The sequence below is a fragment of the Camelus bactrianus genome, chromosome 29 (genome assembly GCF_048773025.1).
Source record: "Camelus bactrianus isolate YW-2024 breed Bactrian camel chromosome 29, ASM4877302v1, whole genome shotgun sequence".
Taxonomy (NCBI): Eukaryota; Metazoa; Chordata; class Mammalia; order Artiodactyla; family Camelidae; genus Camelus; species Camelus bactrianus.
In genome coordinates this window covers 3,774,880-3,788,013 of record NC_133567.1, presented here as the reverse complement: position 1 = coordinate 3,788,013, position 13,134 = coordinate 3,774,880, and the positions used below count along the sequence as shown (strand labels likewise).

Below are 13,134 nucleotides of genomic sequence, written 5' to 3'. Positions count from 1 at the left end.
TCACCCCCACACGAGTCCTAAGACACACTGTGCCTATTAAACAGGTGGACAAGCCAGACTCAGAGGTTAGGTGGTTTGCCCAGAGGTGGGCAGGCAGCAACACAGAAGCAAACATCAGACGCAGGCAGGCGGCTGTGGATGAACCAGCAAAGGCAGCTGGCCTGGAAAAGGCCGCAAAGGTCGATCCAACAAAGTTTTATGTCACAATCTAACCTTCAAAACCCAAATGCTGCGAGTGGCCACGTGACTGCTCTTCTCGCCAGTCTAGACAAGGGCCACCAGGAACCCCGCACACACGCTCGGAATTTCTCCAGACCCGGGACAGCAGTGCAGTCAGACCTCCAGGGATGGAAGCCCACGGCAGGCACATCGGGGCCCCAGAGAGCGCCTGGCGACCTGGGTCAGCGGGATGCACGTCAGGTCGCATCTGTCACTCGCTATCCTGGGCGTCACCAAAAACATTTATTTTTATTCAAGAAAAATGTATGTAGTTCCTATTTTGCTGGGCACTGTGTTAGGTTCATTTCCCTCTGAGTATTAGAGTCAGCGACTGAAAGTTGGAAAGATAAATCATGAGAGTCTGACCCGGGAGGAGCACACTGTCTCTTAGGAAAGGCAGGCGTCTAGATACTTGATTTCAAACAAGCAGACGCACACACAGAAAACAACATAAATACTAACACCATGAGGCTCAGACGTAGCAGAGAGAGGGGACTGAAGAACTGTGGAGAGGTGGCCGGAAGGGCTTCACAGAGGGAACCGCGCACTGCAGGCGTAAGGATGAGTCAGATTCTGCAGGAAGGGAAGGGAAGGGCATTCCAGGCACAGGGAACAGCACTCCTGCACGCACCAAGGCTTGGAGCAGCAGGCACACTGGAAGAACCGCACACGATGCCGTGCACTGGCCGTGACGTTAGAGAGATGCTACGTGGGAAAAGGAGAGGCGGAGGTCCTGGAAGGCACCAGGTTGCGCGCTGCAGCTGAAGTCCGTGGTGGTAAGATCGGAGGATTAGGAAGATCAGTCTGAAACAGGGTGAGCTGCCTGGAGCAGGGAGAGACCGAGGCAGCAAGGCCAGCGAACAAACGATGAACAACGAACAGTAAACAGACAAACGAACCCTGGAATGGGGTCGGGAGCCTAGTGGTTACTTGGTCTCAGCCTTCGGGATGCGCACACATAAGCACGTACGTGTGCATGTGTGTAGCTGGTCTGCTGTATTTACCCTTGAGAACAAGCTGACAGTCTCTAAAGCTTCTTCTTCCGGCTCTAACATTTTCACGAACATAAAACATTTGCACAAACATAATACATCGTCAGAGTGCACTCGTGTTACAAAAATTGATGACATAATATGGTATAATCTATAATATAGAACAATGTTAAAGTTTGCGCTGTTATCAATTAAATATGAATTCAATCTAATGCCTTGATCTTTTGGAAATGCACCAAAGTCCATTAGTCTCAGATCATAAATTTATCCATTTGAGAAGCGCACAAGCACTTGCTTTTGTCGATTAGAGATTTAAAATATTCCAAGCTGAAAGAACATTTGATAGAGACCTTGTATTAATTGACAGACTCCTTCAAGGTGTCCCCCTGAATAAAATCTATACCCTACAAACATCAAACTTGCTAAGAGACTAGATCTCATTTATTCCCCTCGCAGAGAGGAAGTAAATCCACGACGTGGTGGAGGTGTTAGCTAAGGCTGTGATGCAATTACACTGCAACACATAAACACATCCAATCAGCATGCTGTGCACTTTAAACTCAAAAAAAAAATGTAACAATGGTAAAATTTTTTAATGTTTTTGCCAGAGGAAATTTTCATAAAATATGTAGATTTTCTCTTCAGCATTTTGCTACTCATAAAAAAATTCCTAGAAATTTCAGCTAGCACGCTATTTTCAACCAAGGAAAATTTTACTTCAGAAAAAACTTAGGTGCTAATTATGTCCTGACACAAGATTAAACTCCCTCTGTGAACAAACTTAACTCACTACACGCTTCTCAGGCAGTGTGATGGGTCACACTGCTCCACAGATGTATCAGCGGGGCCTGGTCCACGGCAACAAAAATCAAAAGGCCAAGTTCTGCTCCCTGGTTGGCAGGATCACAGGCTCCTCAGCAAGAGAACCTATGTTCTGTTACTAACTGAAAGGAAGAGCACACACCCAACCACTGATGTTCAAAAGCACTTTTTTCAGAGACAACATTGTATCTGTCTCTCTCAGGGTGGGTTTAAAAACAACGGTTCAGAGACACTGATCACTATTTCATTTTGCCCAAAGATGATTCTGACGCCCAGAATTTGTCAGATACCATCCATTTCACTTCTCTGTCAGACAGAAGGTAGTATGTTTAAGAGCAAGAAAAATAATCAAACAGACTAAGAGGTAGAAACTAAAAATTCCGACCGGGGAGGTGCAGAGTGCTTTATTCATGCCTCAGTTTCTACAGCAGGGAAACGAAGACTATTTTTGTTGTAGCTTAGACTTTGGTGAGAATTTGCTGTTATTCATAAAACATATACATACAATATATTTTGTTGGTAATGGTCCAATGCAATAATTTAATGCTACCTTCCTTTCAAGTATTGTTCTGGAGTAAACACTGACTTCAAGAGAAAGAACCAAAAGAACTAAACACATTTTAAAATATACATATTCTTTGCAATATAAACCCAAGCATAAAAAAGCCAGATAACATCTTAAAAGCAAGTTTATGTGACATAATGCAATCTACATTATAAAAATAATTCGGCGTTCTAGGCAGCCACTAAAAAAGCCACGCAGACAAAGCAACCGAAAGAAGTAGTAACACGTGTTCCCGACCTGCTGTGGAAGAAGGTGCGACACCTCCGGCCTCAGGCTCTGCGGGCATCTCCTGCTGGTTTTTTGACTCAACAATCCTTTCCTCCTCTTGGCTGGGTGGTGCAGACATACCCGATGGGTTTTCTCTGCCAACTGAAATTAAGAATTTTTAAAAGATGCTATCCTCTCAAAATCACTTGATTCTTCTCAGAAAACTCACCATATGTTCAGCTATGCAAGTTTAAGTTTTGCTATTGTTTCCACTTCAATGCCTCATCAAATCTTTTTACTCTGCGTTACACAGTTCACCAGATTTTTTTTTACTCTTAGCAGCACGTTGCACATGAATGGTATTCCTATTAAATCCATTCACTGCTTTGTGAATCCAAGCAATAATTTAACGCCACAGTATGAATCAAATGACTCATTCAGGATGTTTTTCTTATAGATTCTAAATGGGAATTCCTTTGCTAATCTGGTACATTGCTTTCATCAAAGGGAAAACTAACTAAAATGTCATTCAAACAAGACTTCATGTGACTTTACTGAAATTTGAGAATCCAATAAGCATATATATACATGCAAGTGAAGAAAACATTTGCTATTTTTCTGCCTTTTATTTGGAAGCAAGTTGTTTTGGTGTCTTGTTCAGAAATAAGTATCCTCAACCTAGCTGAACAACGACTCCGGTTTTACAGCGTACGCCCACGAATGCTATTTGCACTCAGGATTTAGAAGTTCAAGTTGCCTGTGTTTCGTTTGCAAGGACCAGGCACAGTACAGCCATTTTTAAATGGAAGTAGTGATAAAGGTAAGGACAAAACAGCACTTCCATTGGCGCACACCCGTTCAGCAAACACGAGCCTTTGGACAGCAGCATCCCTTGGTCTTTCCTTTGTTGAGGTGTCTAAGGATTAATCTGAGTCAAAATAAATGCCTTAGAGGAGTTGTAGCAACCGATTCTGCAGGAGCACCTCCCCGTGCAGCCCGAGGCGGGGACAACGCAAACCTGATGGGGAAGCCGAAGGGCTCGTGGTGGACACGTGCGTTTCTCTAGCTTGTGGCTTTTTTTTTTTTTAACATTTTTTATTGATTTATAATCATTTTACAATGTTGGATCAAATTCCAGTGTAGAGCACAATTTTTCAATTATACATGAACATATATGTATTCATTGTCACATTCCTTTCTCTGTGAGCTACCATAAGATCTTGTGTATATTTCCCTGTGCTGTACAGTATAATCTTGCTTATCCATTCTACAGTTTTGAAATCCCAGTCTATCTCTCCCCACCCCCCAGCCCCTTGGCAACCACAAGTCTGTATTTTATATCTATGAGTCTATTTCTGTCCTGTATTTATGTTTCGTTTTTTTTGTTTTTTTTAGATTCCACATATGAGCGATCTCATATGGTATTTTTCTTTCTCTTTCTGGCTTACTTCACTTAGAATGACATTCTCCAGGAGCATCCATGTTGCTGCAAATGTCGTTATGTTGTCGGGTTTTATGGCTGAGTAGTATTCCATGGTATAAATATACCACATCTTCTTTATCCAGTCACCTTCTAACTTGTGGCTCTTGTCTTGTGAAAATGTGGAAGTGTTACTGGAAACTGTGTTTTGAAGGAATGTTAGTGCTTCCACACCCTTTCTTAGATTCCAAGGATTCACGGTGCTCCAACAAAATATCCATGGCAGTGTCTCCAGCACTCTTGCTCTTATTAAAACAGGAAATTGCCTCAGTGTATTTAGGAATGACATCTTTAGGGTAAACTTCTCTAGGAACAATCTACTGTACAAATGTTGACATTTATGATACTGGAGGTGACATTCCCTGGATCAGTGACTTCTTGGTCAATCTGGGTGTCTGCAATAGCAGGGAAAGTCTACTCTGCCAACTTTCAGTATCAATTTTTTCCCCAGATTCTGAGAATTCTAACAGATAACATACAGAACATACTTCTTTAAGTCAGCCCAAACCTTGACAATGTTAGTCAAGGCCGTGAAGTTCAGCTGACTTGTTCTAGTCCAAGGATTCTTTCTTGAAGGCCATGTCAACAGGTATCTCCATATATAATATTTACACCACTTCCTATAAATGGGCTCTCTGCCTGTAATTCTATTAAGTGCTTCTTCCTACTGGATTTATGAGAGAGAATCTTACCCCTCACTTGGCCATGACTCTATCCAGCTTCTTAAACGTTCATACAATGACAAGATAAATAATGAGATATACATAATGCACTGGGCTAAAACACCACGTTAATGCAAAGTGGTGCTATAGTCATTCTTACAGATTGAAAATAATCACTGAGAAGGTATGAGGCTGAGAATTTTGTTTTCTTTTAATTCCAAAGTCTAGAATCCTTTGGTATAAGCCTTTGAAGAGAAGCAGTCTCTATAGAGGTAAGATCTACAGCTTTATAGTCTGTTTGAAAATCCTCCCGTTGATTGTAAGTGAAAAGAGACACCTGCAATGGATGTCTAGCCTTCACTGGAACTCCCATAAATGTTAATCCAACGGACAGACAGAACTCCACGGTTATCCTCACGGGCTAATCCAAACAGGAAGAGCTTGGTGATCACAGGCACGTGTACCTGGTCGTCAGGACAGCTGGTGATATCCAAGCACGATACCCTATGGTCCAAGGTCAGGGCAGCAGAAGCTCTCAGCACAGTCAAGACCAACGAGAACCTTGGGCAGCTCCCCACAGGACTGAACGCTAGTGCCCAAACCGCACGTCTCTTTGCTGAGACCGCTGGAATTACGGTGGCACAGTCAGCTTTAAGAAGTCTGTCGCTACCTAAGTTGAGCAAACAATTCCACTCTCGGTCATTTCTGCTAAGAAAAAAACTTCAGACTACTACAAAAATATGTGTATATGTAAATGATCCTCCCAACAGTCTCTGTAATAATCCAAAAAAATTAAACAATAAAATATCCAACATCAGGGGTTGGTTAAATAATGTGTCATAAACTCATCAGTGTAACTCATCTGAAAATACGGCATAAATCTATGTGTATGATGAAAATCATTTTTAAAGTAAAAAGCAGATGAAATTGTTTTACATATACAAGACGGCAGCTCAATTTTATGTCGAAAAATATACTTCGAAAATATCTACAGAAAAGGGTAGACAAATACACGCAGTGCACACCTTCGCAGAAGAAAATCATGACAGGCTGCCCCTCAGAATGTCAGCAGGTTTCATCTCTGGGCAGATTTCTACCTGAGCAAATTTTCAAAACTTTCCACAATTACATGTATTATTTGTATAATAAAAATAGTAAAGGGAAAAGTAAACTATATAAACAGATTATAGATGTTTACCAACCAATTTAATCACACAGGCTGAGAAGAATCAGGCCTAGCCCTACTGGCCATAAGCTTTTAAAGTTGATTCACAGTCACTGGGGATGTTAAACTATTTTTTTCAAAAACATTATCAAATAATAAGAGTGCAGTTTCAAGACAATAAACATTGTGTACCTACTTTTCAAAGTGACATAAAATGGTAGAACCCAGGCTCTGGCGTGTCCGGCAGAAAACAACTGCCCACAAGCGTCAGCTCTTATCACTGAATCGAGAACTCTCCTAGACATTTACTCGTCTGAACCGCAGCTCTGCTGGGAAGACGAGGAGGACACTGCTGCTGTCTGGTTCCCCGGACACAGAAGCCACAGCTCTCCTGGGTCAGCTGGCGTCACCAAGCCCAGAGCGCTGGGTACGGGGAACAAAGCTCAAAGCACCCATGCTCTAGGGAAAGGCTTAAACCGCAGAGCCTGTAAAAAGGAAGGCTTTATTCCTATGGTTCTATTGGCACTAACCCCCTAAACTGGCAAACATGCCTTTTATTATCTCTCTCTCATTTGTCACCACAAATTATCGTTCCTCCTACCCAACTCCCTTTCTAAATCACTGCTCGCTCTCCTTTCTCATCCATCCTCCACTTCCTGTGCTCCTCCGGCGTGGGGGCGGCCCTGCCGGCCACTCGCACTCACTGCTCTTCCTTCTGCTCCAGCCTGGGTCGTTCTGCTCTCCCTCACGTCGCCTATTTCCCTTCAGAGCTCCAGGGACAGATGGCATGCCCATTTTGTTGAGTAGGAGTGCCACTCTGTGCCAGCCTGTGGGAAATGAAGGGTGGAGGGAGTAGAGGAGGGACAGCAGCAAGTTAAGGTGTACCAGCCTAACAATTTTAATTTTAAATACGGCAACTGAAGGCTGAAAAGGAGCTGATGCAGACAGCGCAGAGGACAGGGCCAGCCACACCGCCATGTTAAATCACGCTCATTATGTTCTTATTTTAGACGATCTTTTATAGGACACCACACAGATACAATACAGATACAGATATAATTACCCTGAAGATCTACATTATATTTACATAGGACCCATCTGATAAGATATATATAAAAACTTACAGACTTCTATACGTATCTCCATACAAAGCACAGGTAGACCTTGTTAAGAAAAGAGAACTAAAATCAGATTCCCACTAACTAAGAAAATCATCCAGATTGTGATTAAGCCAAAATCCATGGGACTGAGTCAGAGAAAAATTAGACAGCAAACTAAATTTTGAGATAATTTAAGAACACAATAGAGTTACCTAGTTAACCACTGTTCAAGCAAATATATTCTAAGCTTAAATTGTTTAAATAAAGTCCTCAGATCCTTACTTCAATTTGCTAGAGAACCAGAACTTAAACATGAGAGAAACTAGTTTCAAAATACTCACAATTCTGTCCTATCCTTTGGACTTTTTTTCCCCAAATCCCATTTTTAATTTAAATCCCATTTGTGTTGATTGTTTTTTCTATCTCCTTTGACACTGTGAACATTAAAAATTAATAGCAATGAAACTGAGTATGTTTCTAACAGCCCCATGACCTCTCAGTGTGCATGGAAATGCCCCTAAATGACAAAACACAAGTGCACACGTGTGCACACACACGTACACACACACACACACAAATGCACCATAGAGGAGCTTACAGTAGCAAAGATTCTAGCCCTAACATTAAATACCTGAGACTTTGAGGTCAGTGTTTTCATTATGAATTTTTTTCACTGCTTCTAGAATGACAACCAATAACAAGCCTAACGGCAGAAATCTGCTTAGTGAAACTTTGATGAGATTATCCAACCCTGCACACAAGTCACTACCAAGCAAACCAAAAGGAAGTACTTCAGGATAAACATACATTTGATGACGCGTGGGTAGAAGAAAACATCCCCATTCTTGGTATAAACAGCTGGTGCTGCCTGACCATCTGACTGAAGTCCAACGAACCGCCCCGGGCTCTTCACAGATTCCAGGCTGACACATGCATTTTCCAGGTTCTTCTTAATTTTAAAATGACAGTCAGTACCTCCTGTGCCCTACGATCAATACAATATTATTTCATAAATATGAGCAAACACTGAAGGACAGAATTTAAAACCAGTCATTTCACAAGAAGATGGCTTTGCTTCATTTTCAAGTCCTCCTGACAAACCTAGAAGCTTTCTGCATCACCTGCACTACGTGCTTCACCCTGTTCCTTAAGATCCAGAAACAGAGACCATGTGACCCTCTAAAATAGTGACAGAAAGAATAGGACAATTCTGCCAAGTCCATGTACATTTAAACATGAACCAGTTCTGGACAGTGAGTTCTGGGAGAATGAGTTAAAATTCCCAATAGCATCTGTATTTTCTTTGTAAAAGATGACTGCAGCCTGGCCTCCGCCCTCCAGGGCAAGTTTCTTGTAGGTGAGAACCAAGTCTGTTGTCTATCTGTCTCTCACAATATAAATAGGAACTAAGCAACTTCTACCTTCTGTTCTTGTTATGGATACAGTAAAACCCTGGCTTTGATTTGTTCATGGCCAAGTCAAGGACACAACTACATATACAAGTAAAAATATAATATGTAAGGCCAGCGGGACAGAGATGAACTCCTTAGGTCTGGGGAGAGAAAAGGCACTAAGCTCAGGAGAATCAGGAAGGGCTTCCTGGAGGAGGTGAGGCCGAGTTAAGTGTAGAATAGCAATTAAGCTAAGTAGAGGGAAGTGGAAGTGGGAGGTGGGGGATTTCAGGCAGGGGGGCAGCATGAAGGAAGGCTGCGAGGCAGCAGGCAGCATGGCGTGTGGGTGAACAGCTTCCTGAGGTTGCTGACCCAGCAGGGAGAAGAGGTGAGACGGAAAGGAGGACCAGCCTGTTTGCCACACAGGAGTCTGGGCTTGATCTCAGGCCGACTGCGGCCTATCCATAGGAGCCACTGAAGGATTTTAATCAGAGGAGTAATACGGACAGATCTCAAATCGTCTTCAGGAAATTTCTTAAATGCCCCCTAATACCTCCAGGAAATAAAAAACTCACTATCTACCCAGTTATGTGCCTCTTTACAGGTTTCTAATAACAGTCAACAAAATCAGTTCTCTCCTCTTCTGCAAGTATGTAGCCTTGCAGTTCCCCTTTATTATTTTTCAAATACGTGTAAAAGTAGAGTCATTCCAGCCCGAAGATGTCTGTTCAGACACAGTGAAAGTGAAAAATAAATGCCTGATTGTTACGCATCAATACTGAATCTTAAGAGCAAAAATGCGTGTACATTTTGACTAAAAAGACCCAGCACCGCAACTCAGATGGAGAGTTTTAGTCAGACAGCCACATCGGTGAGTCACGAAACAAGCTACAAATACAGACAAGACTACAACAGCAGGAGCAGAAGTAAACACAAATGATGAGAGTTCTCGGAGTGCTGTTAGATAACAAAACATCAACGGGCAAACCTTGAAGACCCAACCGGCTTTACTGAAGGGCTCGTGATTCAGGCAGCACCCCACGCAGCAAGCGGGGGGGGGGGGGGGGCAGGCAAGATGAGGACGTCGTCTACGAGCAAGCTAAAGTGGAGATCTCAGGGTACATCATCTCTCCTTGGGGACAAGAGGGTCTTGTTAGGTGGGTTCCCTCATCTTCCCTGGGGACGGAGAGGGCCCGTGGGACAGATACCTCACTGGTGCTGACCAGAAAGCCCCTGGCCGACCAGTGAAGGCTGCACCTCCCGGGGAGGTAGAACCTCAGTTAGGCTAGGTATTGAGCCCAGTTTGGTGACACGGTCTAGCGTAAGTGACTCCACTTTGAGCCTGTGGTCTTCTCTTTAACAACGCCAAAATAAAAGTGAAACATCAATGCCGTTTAAATGGCAGAACCATTGGGAGGTGGCCAGAGTCCTCCGGCCCTCCGTTAATCACAGGTCTGCCGGCACACAGCAAGCGTCCACACGGCACCCACGGGAGGGGCCCTCGCGGACCTCGATGTCCCACGACAGTGCATGTGGGGGGCCCCAACCAAGGGGCCAATCCCAGCGAGACACCAGGAGGGCTGATCTGAACTGGGCCTGGTGGATCAGAGCATTAAATGTAGAACAGAAGCTCTTTGACCCTGGCCAACCTTTTCATAACTACACCAAAGGCATCATTAGGTCATTTACGGGGGTCAGTCTTAGGCAAAGACGCGCTACTACTGTGTGCCTGCCTGATCACTTGTTTTCTTGTGTGAACTTAGGGGTTGAGGGTGTCATTATGAGCGGAAGAGAGCTGGGACAGCCTTTTCCACACAAGAGACACCACACACATTAGCTCACCTCCCCTCCTGGCTTTCCTTGCTGATCCTCTTACAAAATCAGGAAATTCACCTTTGGCCAGAGTAGTGGCACATTTTCCTGTGATTTACAGAGTACTCAGGAGGTGCTGGCTTCCTGGAAAGGCTCTTCAAAGTTGCAAATCTTTTGGCAACAACTTTCCAATGCAGTATTTTTTTTTTAACAGGCTTTGAATTTTTTTAATGCTATTTAAAGCATTTTAATGCTTTGAATTTTTAACAGAAACACCAAAAAGCCAGAGACTTCTACAGAATGTTTGAGCCCCTGATTTTAGGAGGCAGATGGACAAAAGTCACTGACCTTTAGGTATGCCTAAGCCAGGAAGATCTCTAAAATTTTACCCTAAGCTGAAGATTTTTACTGATATTTATTAAAAAAAAAAAAAAAGCATCTCCGAGTTCACCCCAACGACACAGCGTAAACCAGACCCCTTCAAACAAGAGCAGACGAACAGGGCACTAACAGGAGAGCTAGCTGTGCCGTCGCGGGCGCCCCTCAGCCCGCAGGAGGACGACGGCTATAAATGAGCGTGTAAAAGCTGTTATTCTATTGCCCTCCACACCCCTCCTACGTCTCAAGATGTTAAAGAAGAACTCCTAATATTTAGAACTTAAAACTGCTTCCTTGCTCAAGGAACAGGGTTTCCACTGGCGGAAATTCAGGCACCAAAGGAAGCAGTGAAGGAAATATTGCTGAGCTGGGACTTTCCAGAGCCTTGGTTTTCAAACTGCAGCTCGTGGACCAGCTCATCATTAACTGGGTGCTTATAAGAAACAGACACGCAAGTCCCCCAACAGCCCATCTGAATGGGAATCTGCTCTCCAGCGCAATTCCCAGCTGACTTGTACCCACGTTACATTTCAGAAGCAGTGTGTGAAGGGGAAACAGCCCTCTCTAACCTCATACCAAGCATTCAGCTGCCCTCCCCACTTATTAAAAACACCGGTCAAAGGGGGCCCCTTACATAACATCCAGTTTCCAGAATATTCATAGGTTAAAACCAAAAAACAAAGCACTCAGCAAGTACCATTCTCATATTTGTTATTGGCAAGTGTCTCAAACATTTGCTGAGAAAAATACGAGCAGATGCTTACTGTTCCATCACACTGGCCATTCTCAATCCTCAGAAACATTTGTGCATTTTTCACACTTTCCAACATGCAAATCCCAGAGCTGATTTTATGCACTTTCCAATAGGATTGTTCAGACAGTTTTCCCAAGCCAGTGCAGCTCCCATCCGGCTGGAGACACAGGGCCTGGCACGGGCTAGTAGCGAGCAGAACCACAGCGCCGGGCAGGAACACACCCTTCGGGGCAACAAACACAGCAGAGAGGCAGTGAATGACCAGATCCTGTTTTGCTAGAGAGGGGTGGTAATAAAGCTCATTCTCCTGCAGAAGTTGCAGGGACCAGGATCATACCAGGAGCTTGGTGAGAAAAAATGAGCAAAAAAAGGAAATAAATAATTTAACTGCTGTGCAAAGCTAAACAAAACTAAAGAAGCTTGTCTGGTTGACTCATTACAATTTACATTCATCACTGTTCACTGAGAGTGTACGAATCAGCACCAGATCCTACACGGAGATTCTAAAAAGATGAAAAACCACAAACATTCTTCTTAGGAAATTTACTATCACTCTAAACAAACAGCTTTAATGCTAATACAAAGCAGAATAAAAACAGCACGCTATAAGAGTGTCTGAATTTTGAGATGTAACCTATGAATCTTAGTGTGCATGTAGGAGTAAGTGAACGAATGAATACATGGAGGATTGAAAAGAGGCATCAAATATAACTAAGGCACATTTAAGTAAATCCTACGTCATCAATAGCTTAAGAGGAAGATATAAAGAGTTCTTGAAAGTTAATTAGAAACGTACTAACCCTGAAGAGAAATGAATAAAAGACACAAATACACAAGTCACAAAATATAAATGATGAATGAACGTAAGGAAAAGCAATCTCTACTAGTAACAAAAAAATAATAAAGCAAAAATAGATGTCTATTCCTCTAGAAAACTGTCAGTTTCTTCTAATGACCATACTCAACACCAAGGTCAGTGAGACCGAGACTCTCCTCCCCTGTTGAAGGGAGCTGGGGAGTAAAGACTGCAGTTTTACCCAGGGAGGTCTGGCCTTTGCCCTGGGCTTCTGAGGGGTCATCTCTAAACCCTCAGAATGCCTTGCCTAATAGAAGTACTTTTGTTTGCCTGAGGGCCTTGGGCCAGCCAGAGAGTAAAACTTTGCATAACAAGGTGTCAGCTGACCTCCTGAGTGGCTGGAGACTGAGACTGGCCACTGGGACTCTGTACAGGATGGAACCCCAGTAGAGCCTGGGCACCAAGGCGCCCTGTTGGCAATACTCCATGCACACTGTTACATATCAACGCTGAGAATGTAACACTGTCCTGACTCCATGGGAAGAGGACAACTACAGTGTCCACGTTTGGTACTTTTCCTAGACTCTGCCCTCTGCATCTCCTCCCTTAGCTACTTTTAATCTGCATCCTTCCTCTGTAATAAGCCATAACCACGAATGTAACAGCACTGACTGAGTTCTGAGTCATTCTAGTCAATTACCAAAACTTGGTGGTGGTCTCAAGGAGGACCTTTGAAATCTGAAGTTTGTGTCAGAAGTGAAGGTGGTCATGTCAGCTGTTCCCTCACATTT

General features: G+C 43.4%; 1 protein-coding gene across 1 annotated transcript in view; it reads right to left on the bottom strand.

Moving 5' to 3' along the window:
• RP1 (RP1 axonemal microtubule associated) overlaps nucleotides 1–13,134 on the bottom strand; it is a 240,092-nt gene that overhangs the window by 85,884 nt on the left and 141,074 nt on the right. The window contains exons 19-21 of the mRNA XM_074354881.1: nucleotides 11,558–11,770; nucleotides 8,020–8,197; nucleotides 2,836–2,967 (exon numbers count right to left, since the gene is read on the bottom strand). Coding sequence (XP_074210982.1) covers nucleotides 2,836–2,967; nucleotides 8,020–8,197; nucleotides 11,558–11,770 — 523 coding nt within the window. The remainder of the gene's footprint in view (nucleotides 1–2,835; nucleotides 2,968–8,019; nucleotides 8,198–11,557; nucleotides 11,771–13,134) is intronic.